Below are 20,759 nucleotides of genomic sequence, written 5' to 3'. Positions count from 1 at the left end.
TTACTACAAAAACTACCACTTATAACAACAACAACTAACCAGCTAGTAGTTTCATAACTTCCTACTACACATACTTACAAGTACAACCTCATTACATCAGTCATAATAAAATAACATTAAAACTAATATGATTATAGAAAATACACTTTAACAATTTTAACACTAAGCTCGTCATTAACATAAGCTTGGCGGCATTTTCTCTGTAAACAAACAAAACCGTCCTTTCTTATAGCATATTTGAAGCCACCCAAATCTCTTCTATAGCCTTTGTGAAAATGAGTTCCATACATGATTTGATGCGGGACATTACTACCAAAGGTTAGTGACAATGGTCCCAAGATTGCCTACAAGATGGAGTAATAATCCTAAGACTAAAATGGAATTTGAGCATGCAAATGACCGCGGTGAAGGCCACCCTTGCTGTGGCGCGGCCCCGTTCCCAAAGGGCCAGCCCAAGCCCGGCTTAGCCATGTTCGGGTAGCCCGGCCTTCAGGCTATAGTTTGTAGCCTAGGCCCTACTTTTTTTAGGGCCGGGCGGCTTGGCCCATTGCCAGCCTTAACTAAAATATTGGATGTTAGCCGCTCTTTTAAGGGATCATGCTTATGTACCATATGATTTTCATGCTATCTCATAATAATATTTGTTCCCTACTTATTTAAGTAAGTATGCATCAAGTTTGTATGCGTGAATTTGTTGGGATAATGAAAATAGAGGGATGAGATCTTATGGCACCTATTAATGAGACCTGAATGCACTGGAGAGGATTGCCTGATTTTAAAAAGGAAAAAGTTTACATAGAGCCGAGGCTCTAAACAATCAAATTGGAGCCCACTTCAAAAATTTCATTAGAAAAGGTTGTTTTGATGTCCCAATATCTTCAAATTGATCATCTCAACATCAAGATGCATGGACATGAGAAAAAAAATTGATTTCAAGTTTTGGAAATAGTACATCTTGTATGCATTTTTGGACCGTCAATTTTCAAAATTTTCAGGCCTTCATAGATCTACTCGTTCTATACTATTTTTTAAGCTTTAAATTTTATAATTAGATATGAAAGTATATTTTAAGGTTATCGCAAAGATTTTCAGTATTGAAACCACAATACTCGAAAATATTTAAAGGTGGGCTCTACTTTGATTGTTTAGAGCCTCGGCTCTATACAAACTACACCCTTTTAAAAACCGTACAACAGCTCAGGAGGGAAATTAAGGATCCCCAATTTTTTTTTCTAAGATATGTGCCATAGGCTACATGAAGCGCGTCTTGCGAGAGAAATCTCCAGATGACGGGCTTCGTCTCATCTTTAGATCAAGGGTCCCCAAATTCTCTCTCTACTATTGTTTTTTGAACCCCGAGATTAGAGTTATATAGATATACAAATTATTTTTAGAACATGTCTTGATGCAAAAATTAGCTCAATTGCCTCAGTGGGGGCCAAACCGTTTATATAGCAAATATAAATAGATCTCAAATGAAACCTCATCGAATTTATGCTTTAAAGTTTAAACCATTTAAATTAAAGACCGGAAAAGAATGGTGGTGTATGTCAAATTATGGTTCAGAAAAAGATCCTGATCCCGAGAGAACATTTCATTCTAAGAATTGTCAGCAGAGCCAGATTGAGATCACGCAAAATCCATCAAGAAACCCAAAAATTTAGGAAAGAAATAAATGCAAAAATAAGTAAAAGAAAAATCAAAATAAAGGAAAGGCATACTTGAATCTGGTCCCTCTAGCTTGGCACCTGGAGCTAGTGGCCCGGAATAGATTAATGGTTGAAATGTCTTCATTTCATCTTCAATCTCTGAAACTTTACTTTGGATTTGAGAAGTACTTTGGGAATGCTCATCCTAGGGTTTATGAATTTGTAATTAGGGTTTTATAATTGTTGAGAATTCGCTAGGGTTTAATGTAGGGTTTTATAGGGTTTCCTAGATCTAGGGGTTAGGCTATGATGATAATGATGATGATAGTTATAAGTTTCCTAATTTTCATAGGAAATTTGTAGATTTTTTGGATATTTTCTAAATTTTCTAAGGATTTTTTAATTTTTAATGATTTTTTTATATATTTTTTAGTTTTTTGGGTTTTTTGGGATTTTCTAAAGATTTTTTAATGATTTTTCTAGGGGTTTATAGAGGATTGAGTCCTAGAGTCTGGATCAAATTCGATGTTAAACCACGTCCAAGAATTTTCTAGAAGATTCCAGAAGAAAACCCAAACAATATTTCCAAATTTTAGAAATTTTTTGGAACCAATGGAGCAAAATGGCACCACATTCATTGGTCAAATGATCCGAATTATGTTCTTGGACTACAAATTTATTCAGGCCATAACTTGTAAAGTATGCATCAAATTTGAGTGATTCTTGAACCATTAGAAAGCTTCTTTCTAAAAATATTTAAAAACAAATTTTGCTCAATTTGAGTGAGTTTAAAAGGGTCTATAAAACTAAAAGGTTTTTAAGTTTTTGGGTGTCGGATTGGAATTCGGGTCAGTCTCCTCCCTTTATTGGGTTTAGGGGTCTCTAGAATGACAAATGGGTTAAAAGTCTGGGTTTTAGGTCTTAGAAGTGATTAGGGTACAAGGTTGTAGTCACTCGGAAATTTTGGGTTTCAAGAATTAAGGAAACAAGCTAATTTCAAATGGGGGTGCCTACAATTTTGCCAGAGCCTAGTATTAGGCATGGATGATTAATCCATAAACACTAAAAAGTTCCCTCAATATAACAGTCTCTAAGAACATGTGCCTAATACGAAATGAGACATGCATGTTTATATGATACAAAAACCACACAAACAGGGACCGCATGGCTGCCATTCTTTACCATTCTGGTCCACTCATAGATTGCTGCTCCAACATGGCACGGGCTTGCTCTTTGCTATATGATCTAAGGCTCCTAAAAAGCAAGCATCAGTGCTCCATCATCGAGGGAGACTCATGAAACTTGGTTTTGGGTGGAGCAATGGCAAAGGCTCATTCTCATAAGAGCTATGTAATATGTTTGATGAAATTTACAATAAAAACTTGATGCTTATGTGCAATTGATATCTACAATGGAGAAACCAATGCGGAGGCGAATGCACCGTTGAGGGGTCGAATCGGGTTGAAATTTTGTGAAGAGGGTCACATGCCTCATCAAACCAATTCCCAGCTATCATAAGGCAACCGAGCTCAGGGCATATCCTGGTAATTGGTAAATTAGGAAATACATCAAACGATGTCTTGGACAAGAGGCATATGAGGGCTCATTATGAACATTTGTCAAGTTCCACCTCATTGTATTGTGATTTGATGAGGTTTGTCATGGACTTGTTGCCAAACCCTTCTTAACAACAATAATCTTCAAGACGTATCAAATTGTATCCGAACTCCTCCAATATCGTATGGAAAGGCATATGAGGGGTCATGAAAATATATGTCCAAAAGTTTGGTATCGAATCGAGAGTTTTTTATTGTCTTTGAAAGGGAGTGGTTGTGAAGATATGCATAGTGATTGGCTGACAAGCATTTCAAGGAATATCAAGACCTTGGATGGAAAATCCCAGACTCCTAATATGATATTTGCAGTATATTTTGTTTGTATCTTTTGTGATCATATATATTCGCCTTATATATGACCTCACCGGCTATATCCACTCTATCCTTTTAAATTGTCCTTTATCCTTAATCATAAACCTCCCAAGTGTCTTTATTCCTTGCATTATGAATCCAAAAATATACCCAACACAAATTCCTAAATTGAGAAGCGTGTTGCAGTACTAGCAACTAGCAATTATCAAGAGGACACTCATACAAGCCTTCAAAATTTGTCCAAGTGATCAGAATATCAAAGGCTAATCTGCCGATTCATGACCCTCCGATAGGTATCGCTGTTCTCGTCACATGAAACGGTTCCTATCACCGTCTCCATCTCCGGCAGTTCTTTTCGGAGTCAACACTTGATTAAAGAAAATTTTGATATCACGGACCAAATCTTCCTGTGCAGAGAGAAGAAACCGATGAGAGATTTTCGTCTCTCTTTGTTACTTTTGCCAAGTGCAGAAGAAAAATCTTTTTTGTGTCTCTCTCTGTGTTTCGAGCTTGCGACACGAGTGTCTCTCTCCTTCTCTCCTCTTTGAACCAGTGTCAAGGTCTAAAATTCATACTCGTCATCTCTCTCTCACTCTAGTGTCACGATGTCTCTCTCTTCTAATTACGTCTCTCTCAATGATGGAGTCACGGGGTGCTATAAACGACACGGGTAAGGAATCTTGCTGGATCGAACGGTCTAGATCTGCCGTTTGGCATGAAACATATAACAAGAGTGCATCTGGACCTTCAGTTGTTCTCATTTTGATTTTGGTTGAATCTTGAGGGCTTTTTGTCCCGGACTTGTACAAGATGCGTGCACCTTGCCCTTCATTTTCATGCTTTCTTTCATGTCTCCTTATTTTCTTCATGACAAAATTCTTTCTTTTTTGATTTTTCATGTACATCAAACACTCGTGAGAAATAAAATATTTCTTCATTTAAATTAAACTTTTATTATGCTCTCTTCTCTCTCCTCTTATTATATTATACATTTACTCCCCTGACTAAAACCCACTTAGGATTAAGTTTAGGAACCGAATTTTTGCGAATATAACATCTTTAACCCATAGATTAACCTCAATAAAAAAATATTATTTAATTGTACCCTCTATGCATTTGAAAAAAATATCCCTCGAGATTGAATAAAGACCATCCAATTTTTAGACGGTGAGATCTGAGTTTTAGAAACTCAAATTACATTTTTAAAGACTAATCATCAAGTTTTCATTAAGTGGTTCACAAAATTTTAGATTGAAAATTTTCCCCAAATAGGTCTTATGAATGAGGGAATAGGAATAAGCTATGCTCCTGAGCATACTATAAGTACCAACATATTTGCCAAATGACGAGATTTCTATATTTGCCAAAGAAAGAGAATTCTATAGGGCCTAGGATTTATGAAAACAAAATAAAGTCTCACCTCAAATCCTTGTCTAGGAAGTACTTTGGGTCACATAAATCTTTATAATAGCTCTAAAATCAATTTCCAACACCGGCAAGAGAATTTAAAACTAAAAATGGAAACATACGTTTAAGATATGTGCCTTATTTTGTAAGGCAAAATAGACACACTACATAATTTGTTATAACAAACACTATTTTTAAAGCTTGAAATCCTAATTTTTTTTTCACAACCACAATGTTCAAGTCGAGATGATCGATGTAAAGATTTTTCAATGCTTAACTTGCAATTTCGATGAGTTATGAGGTGAGGAGGATTTACTAATTTTTATAGGGTTGCAGCCCCTATCAAACCATTTTCCATAGTGAAAAGATATTTTTCTTTTTCCAAGTACGTCAGTATGCACATGAGGAACAAAATTTCTCGTTTTATGACTTAGATTAGAAAAGGAATTCGCTACAAGAATCCTGTAAGCAAGTTTGGCCAAAAAACGAAAAAAAAAAAGGCAGAGAAAGTGTGCCACCTTTTGAGTAATCCACCAAAAGCAAAGAAAAAATAGAACTAAACAAAAGCAAACTTAAAAAGCGGCACTACATGAACTACATAAAAGTAATGGTTGGGTAGATTAGCAACAGCACAAGAGTCCCAATTATCCTATTTGACTAAAATTACTAATAGAACACATTTTCCAGGAAAATACTTTCCCCATAAATTGATTTACCTAAAACGTAGTTCCTAGGAATTTGTGGTTCCTTGTGGAATAACCAAACAATGGCAACTGTTCTCATGTCCATAGTTTTCTTTTCTTTTTCTTTTTTTTTTTGAGGAAAATAATTTAGGGGTCAAATCCTGTGAAGATCATTGAATGGGTCAAAAGATCTTAATTACCATAGAGGGTTTATTCTTTACCTTTTATTCCACTCAAGTACATCATCAAAAAATAACTTAAAGAATGTCCAAATTTCCATTTTTTAGGGAACAACAAGTTGCGCAACTTAAAGAATGTCCAAATTTGCATTTTTTAGGGAACAACAAGTAAGGCATTTCAGTAATTTCACCCACTTGACCAAGCAAGGGTACTCTTTTCATTTGATTGGAGCCTCTTAGGTAGGCCTAAACTGCCTTGCTTATTGAAGTTTTTCAACCCTGAACATAGTCAATTTAATACTTTTGATGATATACTTAAGAGAGGTGTCTAAGTAAAATGAAAATTAAAATACAAACATTGCAGTATTAATTAAGATGTTTTAAACCCTTCAATTATTTTGTAAGCAGTTTTGATCCCTTAAAAAGATATTTTTCCCTTCTACCGCTACATATTACATACTGAGTGAAAAATTACATGCATTCGAGGAACCAACCAACCCAAGTCCGTTAACCTCAAACTTCACTATTGCAATTCAAGATGCTCTAAGCTTTTTTCCATTTTTCATAGGTTTTCCAAAAAAACTATAGTATTCCACATAATATGTCTGTTGCTATTAACATTTTAAAAAAAATCAACATTACATCTCAAGTTCAATTCCTATCATTGAACTCTAAAAAAAATTCCCTTAAAAACATAGGAACAACTCCTGAGTAATAATAAATCAAACCAACCTCTCATTCAAACTTATTAAATCCTATAAAAGATGAGGTCATTCCCCTTCGGACCTGTAAGTATCTATGGTTCGATCGAGTGTTTTAGAAAGAACGATAGGTGCGCTAGATCGACTGTCCACCCATGCCAATATGAATTGGCTGAATCGGCAATTTGGATCATCCAAGTTAGTTATACAGAGGAAAAACAAAATTAAAAGTACAAAGCGCATGTTTGGTTAGATTGTGTGGTTCGACATCACAAGTAAGAGGATCGACGACTCTTTTTTTTTTTCTTTTCTTTTTTTTTTTTTGTCATGTTCCTAGAATTTTGATATTAAAAATTTGTAAAGCTGCTGCCGGCTTTCGAAGCCCATGTATTTAAGTAGAAAACCGAAACAATAATGTGTTACAAGATCCTCTCTTTGTGGTGGGTGGAAATTGTGCACGAAAATATTCGGGTGGAAAACGATTCACCAGGGAAGATGGTGAGCTGAAGAAACCGGTGCTGCGGTGCTACAATAAATTAGCTTTTCCCTGTTATCATAGATAATGCCAGTTTTCAAGGAAAATATTTTCGAAACACCGTTTACACGTATTGGTAATAATTTCCCAATGGATTGAGCCGGGGTTTTGCCATTCCCACGTAAACATGGGAAAAGAGGAATATTTAAACCAAGGATTTATGCTATCATGCCAATAGTAAGGAGCAAATTAAAAATTATAAATTATAAATTCACACTATTTTTTCCAATTTTACCTCTATTTAAAAGGTCTTTTGAAAAATTTTTGTTTATAGGTTCTTTCTTTCTTTTTTTTCCCTCAAGTTGACTTTAAGGTTTTGGATGACTTTGGATTTTTGAGGTCTAAAGTTGTTATCTTGGATATTTGAAGTATGAATTATATTAGTGAGAAAAATGTTTGAAATGAGATAAAAAATTGAAGACTCAACGGACCTTCAAGGCCTAAAATAAAAGTAATTTTTGGAAGAGAATAAACAAAAGTCAATTACAAAATTTAAGTAGGGCATTTTTAAATAACGTGGGAATATCCATATAAAGGGAAAATGATGCAGCCCCTTATCCCAATTTAATGTTTTTTTCCTTGTCCTTTTTAACTTTTAGTTATTGTTGTTCTATAGTCCAAATCCCTTTCTCTTTTAATAATATTGTCTCCGCCTCTCTCTTTCTACCCCCATGAACCGTCCCCACCTTTTTTTCCTCTCTGCATGTTACTTTTTTTCTCTTTCCTCTCCGCATGTAGAGAGAGCAAGGGGGCAGAAATTCATGGGAAAAGAAAGAAAGAGATGGAAGGTTAATGGGAGAGAGATGACGGATTATGAGGAAAAGGGATTTGGACTGTCATCGGCATAGCATTTGTCCAAATATTTGGAATGGGATATATGAATCCTAGTTTGTCATTCTACTTTATTAAAAGTTGACTGTAGGGTGATATATGCAAAGAAAATAACAATTTGATGAAAGAAAAAACCAAAAAAAAAAAAAAAAGGCTTATATAGAGCCGAGGGTTTAAATAATAAAATGAGAGCCCACCTCAAAAAATTCACTAAAAGAGGTTATTGTGATGCTCAAATTGATCAATTATCGTCAAGATGCATGGAAATGAGAAAAAAAAAAAATGGAATTCAAAGTTTTGAAAATAGTGCATCTTGTAATGCATTTTTGGATCATCAATTTTTGAGATTTTCAAGTTTTTATAAATCTACTTCGTTGCACTATTTTTTAAGCTTTAAATTTTATAATCGAAGATGAAAATATATTTTAAAGCTATCACAAAGATTTCCAATATTGAAACCACATTTCTCGACACTATTTGAAGGTGCACTTTATTTCGATTGTTTAGAGCCCTGCTTCTATATAAACCACACCGAAAAAAAACAAAAAAAAAAAAAACCAAAAACAAAAGCTAAAATTTATTTATAAAATTTGAGGATTGGTAGGCTACTCATGAACCCATAGGTGTATATGAGACCATAAGATTAGATAGGGGATTTTTCAAATTTCTCACTTAGAAATTCGAGTGTGCAGGAATGTTATCTACCAAACAAAGAAAATCAGCGTCGTTTCCGTCATTTTTGTAGTAAGAAAAAGGAAACCTTATTTTGAGTTAAAAATGACAGGAAAGCCCCACGGTGCACACGATAAACTCGCTTCTCTGGTACCACAACTGCTGCTCCGACTCACACGTGCCATTGACCCCGAATATATTTTTCGTATATCTAAAAAGGTTTAAAAATGAAAAATAAATTTGATCGGTCCAATGACTAAAACGCCCTTAATCCACCCTCCATATTTAAAGAAAGATCACCCGGTTTGATGCCCCCTAATTGGTGCCCAAAATGTTGAAGGAGACGTAGGCTTCATAATTTTGGTGTGTAAGGTCATTTTTGTGAATATCCAAATTTTTTATTTCTATTTTCTCTCTTCCTCTTTTTCATCATGTTATTTGATTCCATCATTTCTTAAGGGGTGTGGTTTCTACAAGGCTGCAACTTTCAACAATCCAATTAAGGCGTACGTTTAAATTTTATTATAACATATAATTTTGTTATAAAAAAATCTTAGGATTATCTGAAAACCTATTTTCATGTCTAATAATAAAAATTTTAACTAGAAAAATGATTAAAACCAAGTAGGTTTATGTAAATATATGAAAATCTTGAAAATGGACGATCTAGATAATGTGTTGCAAGGCGCACCATTTTTGGAACTCAAAATCTTTTTTTTTTTTTTTTTCATATTCATACATATCGATGTCGAGATGATCAATTAAAGAGTTTTTCAATATCAAAACAACCATTCTAGATGGATTTTTGAAGTGTATCTTTAATTCTACATCTTAAGGTTGCAACCTTATATAAACTTTTTTCTTTCTTAAGTCCCATAGAGATCTTGAACAATCTGATTCATTTTCTCATTGAGCGAAGGACACAAAATAAATCAGATTTATTTTTCGATCAGAACAAAAAAAATACTAAAATTCTTCAAAAACAGAAAAAACATGGCCAAAATAACACCCAAAATAGTTATTGAGTGAAAGTCTCCCAATATAAACAAAACATTACTTTTAAAGACACTTTTGAAACGTACTTGATCGAAGCTGAGATATTAATGGACTATTAATATGTGCCGAACTTCCCTAAATTTATTTGGCAAGGGGTCGGATAATTGGGCCGAAAGTTTCAACAAATTTGGATCACAACTAAATTTCAGCAATATTCACTGCATAAGGGCATAATGGTCATTCTTCTAGAGTAAGAGGCTGAGAGCAGGATATACATGTCATTTGAGAAATTAATGGTGCCATTCACGGTCATTTGGCTAAAGCAAAAACCAAATAATTGGACCAACAAACCCCACCATCCCGTCAAACAAGGGCCCTCAAGAAAAGATCCAACGGCTGAAAAGCCCTCTCAAAAGCCGACGGTCGATTCCGCCCCGGGCGGCTCGTTGTGGAAAGCCTCGTCCTCTCTTGGCCGCCCGATCGAAAACGGACGGCCGTAATTGAACGCTAGCAATCCGTTGGAAGCCCGCACTACCTCCCCCACTTTAAAACCGCCTCCGGTTCGCACAGAGCAGTTTTCCGTCGCTCCCCTCAAAACTCAGCAGGAAAGACCCTCTCTCTCTCTAAAAACACAAACACAGTCTCTCTCTCTCTAAAAACACAACCACAGTCGCTCTCTCTCTCTCTCTCTCTAACACGACGTCTCTCTTTCTTCTTCCATTCAATGGTTTGCTTTCTCAATCTCTGCCTCTCTAAGAGGATCTCGCGGTACAGAATCCACTGCTTATAAACGGAAAACCAGGAGCGGTTTTCTAACACTATGATGGAAGGCCCCAAGAACCAGAAGCTAACCAGAACCCCTTCCTCTCTCCTCCGATCCCCCACCGTCAAGTCCTCCATTAATGGCCTCTCAATTTTGGAAGAGCAAGCAGAAGATAGCTACAAGAAAACCCACAAATTTATTTCCCCGAAAAGGCCTGGCTTCTTGCTCATTGTGGTGACGATTTCCGCTCCTCTTCTCTGGTTTTACCTGAGATCCATACCTAGCCAAGTCGAGAACTTTCCAATTATGGCAATATGGTTGGATCTCGCCTCTGTTTTGCTTCTCTTCTTTGGGTTTGCCCTTTGGGTTCGAAGGGGTATAGCCGGTTCGACCCTAGGGTTAAGGAGATTGAGCGTTCCTTTCCTGAAACAGCTGGTTCTTCATCTCTATGAGGAGAGACACAGGAAATTAGGGTTTCGTAAAGGGAGCTCTGTTGCATGGTACATCGGAGAGGAGAAATCAGAGCTCAGAGACAGGAGGAAGCTGATTATAAGAGAGGGAGTTGAAGTTTACAGTAATGGCGACATGTACGAAGGCGAATTTCATCAAGGGAGGAGCTCAGGAAGTGGGGTTTATTACTATTTTGGAAGTGGGAGATATGAAGGGGATTGGATTGATGGTAAGTATGATGGCTATGGAATTGAGACTTGGGCACGAGGGAGCAGGTACAGAGGTCAGTATAGACAGGGAATGAGACATGGATATGGAGTTTATAGGTTTTACACAGGGGATAGTTATGCAGGGGAATGGTGTAACGGACAGAGCCATGGTTGTGGGGTTCAGTCCTGCGAGGATGGAAGCCGATATGTTGGCGAGTTTAAGTGTGGGGTGAAGCATGGCTATGGATATTACCAGTTCAGGTGTGAATGCTCTCTCTCTCTCTCTCTCTCTCTCTCTCTCTCTCTCTCTCTCATTCGTTATCTGTTTCACTTAATTATCCTTTCTCTGAATCTGAGTTGCCTTTTTTTAGAATTATCCATGTGTCTTACTGTAATTGGTATCTGATTTGTGGGAATTAACTGGCTTTTTGACTAATTAGTTAGTTGTCAATCTGTATTTTTCTCAAATTTGTTCAGCATGTAGAAGACCCGGTTAATTTTTTTTGAGTTAGGCAATTTGCAACCTGAAACATTCCTTAAGTCTATAGTTCATCAGAAAAAAAACTTATTTTTTATTTAATTTTATTTTGTATCAATATTTTCTACTTCTATTCAGGAACCTTCTCTTCCTGCAAATCTATCATATTGTCCTTGCATTTTTTTCCATAGTTAGGTATCTGTTAAATCAGTGAAAAATCTGCAGTCGCCTTTCGATTTCCTTCATCTACTTGGATCTTTCTTGAAACCCACTAGGAAACCAGCTGCTATAAAACCCCTTGTCCTAAACTGGAAATTGAAAGCATAGTTCAAGAAATCTGCATCAAATTTATGCCTTTTTTGGGTAAAAATCATTAAATTTATATTCAATTCTTGAACCCAATATAGTCAATTCTGTATTAATCCAACTTCGAATCATTTAATTGCATTTCTCGTTCAGTCATTCCAGTATTTTCTGACTTAAATTAGAGTTGGGTGGCCTGTAATTTTTGCAGGAATGGGGATACATACTCGGGGGAATATTTTGCTGATAAACCCCAGGGTTTCGGGGTCTACCGCTTCGCTAATGGCCACTGTTATGAGGGCTCATGGCACGAAGGAAAGAAGCAAGGGTTCGGAGTCTACAGTTTTAGAAGTGGTGATACACGTTCTGGAGAGTGGGACAATGGAGCTCTAAAGAACCCTCATCCATCAGCTTCTCTCGTGGTCTCAAATGCTGTTCAGGTAAATTGATCTCGATCACACAACCATTGAACAAATTTGCTAATTCTTCCACTCTCTCCTCCCCTTTGTTGGTTCTATTTTATGACAATTGTTTGATGAATTCCATTGACAGGAAGCAAGAAAGACAGCTGAAAAGGCCTTCTCAGTTCCACGAGTCGAAGATAGAGTGAACAGAGCTGTTGTAGCTGCAAGTAGAGCTGCCACTGCAGCTCGAGTCGCTGCGATCAAGGCCGTTCAAAACAGAATACATGGGAGATTTTGTGATACGGATGTGTAAGAGGATACTTGCCCTGTAAATTTCAAGGGAGAGAGAGGTGGGGCCAAGCAAAAAGCTTGCCCACAAGAAGTTGATCCTCTTTCTTTTCTTTTTTTTTCTTCTGTTAATCAAATCTTTGAAATATAGGGATCCCTTCTCAATATGTACATAGCGATATCTTCTCATGTTCATGTTACTAATGAAAGAAAAATAGAAAGAAATATCTCTCATCTTTCTCCATCTGCTTTCCTGTTCCATTCATTGTTTCCCTCTCCAATTTTAAAATTAGATGGTCATGGAGGTATGTCCATAAGGGAGCACGACAACCTCACGAACCCTAATTTTTTGGGATCACCTTTACCACTTCTCTATTTCTTTATTTTCATGCGATGAGACATATGAACCGGCCCTCAAAAGTGCCTGTTTTTTGTTCGGCTTTTTTTTTGGTTGAAATCTATGAGCCCATGTGCTCTGATATTGCATCTTCATAGGTGGGCACATGGGAATAGTAACTTTTTTGGGGCTGTTGGGTTATTTTACTTGCAGTAGTGGGGATTTTAAAAGCTCCATGAGAGGTGGAGGTGGTGTTGACATGGGTGTATGTTTTTGTTGATTCTGAATTTGATTTTCTTGCCTTCATCTTTTGGTAATAAAGATTTTGATGATCTTCTGTTATTCACTGAACCCACAGGAGACCCAGTCTTTGGTCATGGTTCCTTTATGTGAATATATAAAGAGGGGGGTTTTGGTTTGGGGTGAGACACTGTCAATCAAGTCTCATGCTCTGCTTTTTTTCCCCTGTTTTTGTTCAACCACTTAAATTCTCACCTGCTTCTCTTTGAATATTTAGAAATTGGGACTCTCTCTCTCTCTAAAGTGGGACACACTCTCTCTCTTTTGGGGTCCTTTTCTAATAGGAGTGGATATTTGAAAAGGATATCCCTCTTGGGTTGAATATCTTTTCCTGTATTATTTCATAGGCAATAAAGTCAAGTTGTTTAAACTTTGAAAATAATAGGCGGTTTCCGGTTGGGAAATGGTGTGTGTCATTTTTATGTAAGATTTGCGGATCTCAGTATTGGGAAGGTGCTTTTCCTTTTGAAAAGGGCCTGGTTTTCAAAGATGGGCAGGTGCTTATTCTTAACCCTATTGGGGTTTTTGTGGTCCTTGTTCTCTTTCTATTCATTCATGGGCTCTCTCTACAAATAAACTCTCTTTGGTTGCTTTCTAGGGTTTTGGAAACTAGTGTGCAATAAAAATGATCGGATTGATATAAAACCGTTGATATGATTCATAATCATATGCTCGGATTGATATAAAACTGTAGATATGATTCATAATCATATTTTATGACATAAGTGCCTCGGGCTTGTCATTGTCGTTTTTGTAGCTGAATACGACGTTGATGGAAATTTCACAGGTCTTGTAGCTTATTACTATTCTATTTTGCAACTTGAACCCTTTTCTAGTTGCTATTCTCGCGACAGTGTTTCAATATATGTCTTGATGCGCCTTGGATTTTACTGATGCTATATTTTATTCATGGGTGTGGTTTGCATGAGGTCCCAACCTTAAACAAGACGCACCTCTAAATTTTATTGTTGTTTTAGTCTTAAAAATTCTTAGATACTCTAAGGATTCATTTTCATAATTAATAATAATTTTTAAACTCCAAAAATTGGTTAAACTCAAGCAGATCTATAAATACATGAAAATTTTGAAAATGGACGGCCAGATAATTTGTTGTAAGATGCACTATTTTTCGGATTCAATTTTTTTCTTTTTTCCATATTTATACATCTCAATATCGAGATTATCAGTTAGATGGCTTTCCAATTTTTGATGGATTTTTTAGGTGCACTTTAATCCTATATTTTAAAGTTGCAACTTTATATAATCTTAAGAATTTTTTGCACCAAAATTACATGTTATAATAAAATTTGGAGGTGTGCTTTAATTGGATTGTTTAAGGTTGAAACCGTATAGAAACCACACCCTTTTTAATATATACCTATATTTCTTTCAATTTACCAATGATCTCATATGCCATACTTTGTAATCAGTGAATTCTAATATAAACCCAGTGAATTATTGTTTTAATGGCAGTGGAACTACTAAGGTAATGCCCGTGTTTTTATCTCCTGAATGCCTTTTCATGCAATTTGATTTAGGATCTCGCTCTCTCTCTCGCTCTTGGAAATATTAAAAAAGCATAATGTAGCAAGCGCGGGATTGACCCAAAAACTAGGAGTGAGATGCAGAGTAGACCACGACCACGACCACGACCCACTCAAGGTCAAATATATAGCTGAAATGCTTCCCTGCTCTCACTCGAACATATTGTTCATTTGCTATGGTTGCCTAGGGTAAATCTGGTCTAGTAGTATTTTTGAAAAGGGTAAAGTTTATATAAAGTTGCAACTTTAAAATGTAGAATTACATATGCACCACAAAAATCTATCAGAAATGTTATTTTAATGTTGAAAAAACCTTCTAATCGATTATCTCGACATTGAGATGTATGAATATGAAAAAAAAAGTTTTTGAGTTTTGGAATTAGTACATCTTGCAATATATTATCTAGACCGTCTATTTTCAAGACTTTCATATATTTATAGATCTACTTCATTTTAACCATTTTTGGAATTTAAATTTATTTAATTAGTCATGAAAATAAATTTTAAGATAATATTAAGAAGTTTTTATAACAAAAGTACATGTTATGATAAATTTTTAAAGTGAGCCTTAATTGAATTGTCTAAAGTTGTAACCTTATAGAAACCGCACCTTTTTTAAAAAGACTAACGTTCTAAAATTTAGAGTACAACTTTCTACTATGAAATGGTTTACCAGAAATGCCCTTGTATGTGAAAAAATGATTTTTGACCCTGACGAGTTCTGCTAGTTTACAAATGGTATTTTTGTCTTTACAAAATTCTTCCAACTCAATGTCTAATTTAGAAAGATGCATTTGGATTTTTGAATAATGATTGGGTTTTTAAATACATCTTCGAAATTTTCAAACAATTGCTAATGTACTTTTCAAAATTTGTAAGAGCATTTTATTGTCAAAAATTTTGGTGTAGGAGATTCTAAGTTCACCAATATTGTGATGTATTATAGAATATCATCATGAATGTGTTGTATCTTAGAATATGGAAAAGTTTATATAGAGCCGAGGCTTTAAAACATCAAATTAGAGCCTACCTCAAAAATTTCATTAAAAGATGTTGTTTTGATGCTCAAATATCCTCAAATTGATCATCTCAATATCAAGATGCATCAACATGAGAAAAAAATGGATTTCAAATTTTGGAAATAGTGTATTTTGTAATGCATTTTTGGACCGTCAATTTTCAAGATTTTCATATTTTCATAGATATATCGATCTATATTATTTTTGAAGCTTTAAACTTTATAAATAAAGATGAAAATATATTTAAGGCTGCCACAATGATTTTCAGTATTGAAACCACATTACTCGATACTATTTGAAGGTAGGCTCTAATTTGATTTTTTAGAACCTAGGCTCTATACAAACCACACCTTTTAGAATATCACACACACACACACACACACACACACACACATATATATATATATATATATATATATATATATATATATATATATATATATATATATATATATATATATATATATATAACTCTTAAAACTATAGGCGAAATTGAATAACCTTTCACCATTAAATTTGACACAGATCATTAGAAAAGTCAAGTCCCACACCTATGTGCTAACTTTTCTAGAGATCTGTACCAAATTTAACGGTGATCCTTTGGGTCCTACACACATGTATGTGGGAGGGTCTCATAGGATCATTACTATATATATATATATATATATATATATATATATATATATATATATATATATATATATATATATATATATATATATATTAATTTCATATCAGTGCATAAAGCTAAACCTTCAGCACATATTTCTGCGGAGAGTTCTCCGAGTGTATATGATGAATAGACAACTAGATAAACAAAAGATCACCAAAAGGAAAGAACTAGGTGATTTTTGTGAACAATTTGGATATTACCTAGATAAGAAAAATATGCCTGACAATCTATACAAGAAAAAGAAAAAATACAAAAAGGAAAAATATAAATCCAAAAATAAGGAAAAAGATAAAAAGTATTATAAAAAATCTAAAAGAAAAATAATTAATAAATTTTCCCCCAATACAAAGAAAAGGAAAAAATTACCAGTATGCTATACGTGTGGTAAAATAGGACATTATAAACACCAATGTAAATTAAAAAAAGAAAATAGAATCATTAAATCTAGATGATACAATAAAATCAAAATTATATCATATAATTTCTGACGATTCTTCTTCTTCTACTTCTAGTACTTCTCACCTAGACCAAATAGATGATGATGATCTTATATGGACAAACGCTTCAGATTCTACCACTGATACAGAATCTTCTAATTCAATAGAAGACAATGATTGCAGTTGTCCCTTACCTCAATATAATGTTCACACACTTACTCAAGAAGATAATTTCATCTTAGATATTATTGACAAAATTAGTGACCCCAATGAGAAAAGAGCCGTCATTACTCAATTTATTAATATTACCAAAAATAAATCCAAACCATTACCTATCAATAAAAATCTAGATGAATATAATTTTTCTGCCATAATAAAAAGAGTAAGTGATCAACACACTTCTCAGCAAAAGGAACCTACAATCTCAGATCTCAAAAAAGAGATTAAAGAAATAAAAACAGAAATAGGACAATTAAAAAGTAGAATTCAATCACTTGAATTACAACAAATGTATCAACAAGAATCTGATACAGATGAAATAGAATTCAATGACTTAATAAATCTTGATCCAAATCAAGTAATAGATACTCCTGAACCCTCAGAAGTACCTACAGTCCCAATTCCTTCTGTCAACTTAATAAACAAAATAGTTGTACAAAAATGGTTTGTTCAAGTCAAAATTATAGTTACAAAAAATTATAGTTTCGAAACCTCCGCTCTGATAGATTCAGGAGCTGACTTAAATTGTATAAATGAAGGGCTTGTACCTTCCAAATATTTTGACAAAACCACTCAAATATTAAATACAGCAGATGGCAGTAGATTATTTATTAAATATAAATTATCTAATGCTTCTGTATGCAACAATCATCAGTGTATTAATACACCATTTATCATGGTTAAAGGATTAAGCCAATCAGTAATCTTAGGAGTCCCATTCCTAACCTTGCTCTATCCTATAACCATAGATGAAACAGGAATTTCATCAACAATTCAAAATATTCCAATACAGTTTAATTTTATTCATAAACCAAAATTAAAAGAATTAAATAATGTCAAAAGCCAATTAAAGGACAAAGAAAGATTTCTTTGTACACTAAAACAAGAAATTAAATATAAAGTGATTGAAGAACAATTACAAACTCCTTCAATACAACAAACAATTCAAGCATTACAAAAACAAATAGAAACATCAATATGCAGTGAACATCCTAATGCTTTCTGGGAAAGGAAAAAGCATAGTATAAATCTACCATATCAACAAGGATTTGATGAAAAACAAATACTTATCAAAGCTAGACCAATACAAATGAATACTATTCTATTAGATATGTGTCGAAAAGAAATAACTGAACTCCAACAAAGAAAGCTCATAAGACCAAGTTCTTCACCTTGGAGTTGTACAGCTTTTTATGTTAACAAAAATGCCGAAAAAGAACGAGGAGTTCCAAGACTTGTTATAAATTATAAACCATTAAATAAAGTTTTAAAATGGATAAGATACCCTATTCCAAATAAAAAAGATTTATTGGATAGAGTTGCTCAAGCATGTATATTTTCAAAATTTGATATGAAATCAGGATATTGGCAAATACAAATCCAAGAACAAGATAAATATAAGACCACATTTAATGTTCCATTTGGACAATACGAATGGAATGTTATGCCTTTTGGTTTGAAGAATGCTCCATCAGAATTTCAGAAAATAATGAATGACGTATTCAATGCTTATTACCATTTCATGATAGTTTATATTGATGATGTATTGATCTTCTTAGAATCCATAGACCAACACATCAAGCATATTAACACATTCATCCATGCAGTAAAACATGCTGGCTTAGTAGTTTCAGCCAAAAAGATTACACTTTTCAAAACCAATATTAGGTTTTTAGGACTTATGATACACCATGGCACTATTATTCCAATAGATAGATCCATAGCCTTTGCAGACAAATTCCCTGATAAGATTTTAGATAAAACTGAACTTCAGAGATTTTTAGGATGTTTGAATTATGTTAGTGATTTCTATCCTAACCTTGCATTAGACTCTAAACCTTTATATGATAGACTAAAAAAGAATCATCCTCCTTGGACTGATATCCACACCCAAGCAATAAAGGTAATAAAGAGTAAGGTAAAAACTCTCGAATGCTTATCTCTTCCACATCCTACTGCTTTCAAAATAATAGAATGTGACGCCTCTGATAAAGGTGTTGGAGGTATTTTAAAACAACAAATTGATTCCAAAGAACAATTATTACGATATACATCAAAAGCCTGGAATTCCACACAGTTAAATTATTCTATGGTAAAAAAGGAATTATTAGCTATAGTTCATTGTGTCACCAAATTCCAAAGCGATGTTTTAAACCAACACTTTCTCATACGAACTGATTGCAAAGCAGCCAAAGATATTCTGCAAAAAGATGTGCAAAATTTGGTTTCCAAACAAGTATTTGCTAGATGGCAGGCCATTCTCTCTGCCTTTGATTTCTCAATCGAACATCTTCCCGGGTCTTCCAATTCTTTACCCGATTTTCTTACCCGTGAATTTTTGCAGGGGGCAACACTGACGCCAACGACGACGCTCCACTATCTCTTGCTCTCCAATTATTCCAAGAGAATCAAACCAATACTACTCTTTCATTTTTAAATATGGGATCCCGAGGCAATACTCGTAGGGATAAACAGCCCATGAAATCACTAGTACCATATGAAAGAGAACCTTCACCCTTAAATATCCGTTCACCTTCTCAATCTCCAATCCATCAAATAACTTATCCGGAAGCACATGCTTCTACACCCACATTCTCACCAGCACAGTCAAAATCTGTTCCTCCATCAAATATTCCACGATCTGTTTATCTTGAAAGAGCCTTTTTAATGGACATTACCATTGATGAACATCAGGTTCACATGGATCCAAGTAAGCTTGCACCCTTATACTTACTCAATCATCTTAATCCTATCAATGGGGTTAAGACTCGAGAATACTATGAAGCCATACTCATGGAAACAGGGTCCATCTCTGTTGTCCACTACTTTCAACAAAATACTAGAATAATAGCTTATTCTAAAGTTCAAATAAAAAAACTTCTTTCTTATGATGAGTGGGGTTCCAATCCCGAACAAGGAAAGAAATTACAAAACCCAGAGTTTTCTTATAAATATTTTAAATATGCTGAGTATATAGAAGCTTGGCACAAATTCTTCTATTACCAAAACCCCAACAATACACACAGCTGGTATTTATAGTTCCGGCTGCCCATTTTTGAAAGGTTCCCCACATGGTTTCAAAACTGGTATTTTGTGTGGGGATCAACTGCTTTAATTTTACCTCCTGCTTTCAAGGAGTTGCAAGAACAATTTATACAATACAATAATATTGATACTTCAGTTGACACTCACCTTTACTTTATGGCATTGTACCAAATCCCTTGGATTATGAAATGGGATTATACTATATCACCCAATACCACAAATGATTATACCTATATTCCCCGCTTGGGAAAAACCATATCTATCAAATGGTGGGGTATCTTTCAAATGGATCTCACCAAAGCCACTCCAAAGAGAATACCTCCAAAAGCACCTAAATACCAGGAAAACCTAAATACTGCAAACACCTCTTTTGACTTTCCAACTTATCTTCGCAATATGCTCCAAACCAATCCCCATGCATCCAAAGAGGAACTGGAAAAAAAAATGAAAGAAATTTTTGCCGAAGCAGGAAAAAAGCCAACATCTTCAGAGGAAACCGTACAGTCCTCTCCACTCCATACCAATAGGTACCTTCAATTGAGCCAAAATGATCCAGAAGAAACAGATCCAGAAGAAACAGATCTGGAAGAAGACGATCCAGAAGAATTCAGCCAAAGGCCATGACATCTTCCATGACAGTACAAAGAGACAAACAACAATCAGCAATAAAAGACAAAAGAACTATGCCAAGATTCCATCACCGACATAT

The 20,759-nt window shown here is 34.8% G+C and overlaps 1 protein-coding gene across 1 annotated transcript; it reads left to right on the top strand.

Moving 5' to 3' along the window:
* The first annotated feature begins 9,950 nt into the window (after window positions 1-9,950).
* Window positions 9,951-12,712, top strand: LOC18435833 (uncharacterized). The gene is made up of 3 exons (XM_006845871.4): window positions 9,951-11,264; window positions 11,996-12,224; window positions 12,337-12,712. The coding sequence occupies exons 1-3, from the start codon at window positions 10,402-10,404 to the stop codon at window positions 12,499-12,501; spliced, it is 1,257 nt and encodes a 418-aa protein (XP_006845934.3). The 5' UTR covers window positions 9,951-10,401; the 3' UTR covers window positions 12,502-12,712.
* Window positions 12,713-20,759: the final 8,047 nt, after the last annotated feature.

The sequence above is a fragment of the Amborella trichopoda genome, chromosome 4 (genome assembly GCF_054954075.1).
Source record: "Amborella trichopoda isolate Santa Cruz 75 chromosome 4, AtrichopodaSantaCruz75HAP2 v2.0, whole genome shotgun sequence".
Taxonomy (NCBI): Eukaryota; Viridiplantae; Streptophyta; class Magnoliopsida; order Amborellales; family Amborellaceae; genus Amborella; species Amborella trichopoda.
The sequence above is the reverse complement of the archived record's forward strand: the minus strand, read 5'-3'. Positions and strand labels throughout refer to the sequence as shown.

Coding starts and splice junctions, on each gene's coding strand:
- LOC18435833 (XM_006845871.4), top strand. CDS start 10,402: ATGATGGAAGGCCCCAAGAACCAGAAGCTAACCAGAACCCCTTCCTCT. Junction 11,265..11,995: donor TATGGATATTACCAGTTCAG/GTGTGAATGCTC, acceptor TAATTTTTGCAG/GAATGGGGATACATACTCGG. Junction 12,225..12,336: donor TGGTCTCAAATGCTGTTCAG/GTAAATTGATCT, acceptor TTCCATTGACAG/GAAGCAAGAAAGACAGCTGA.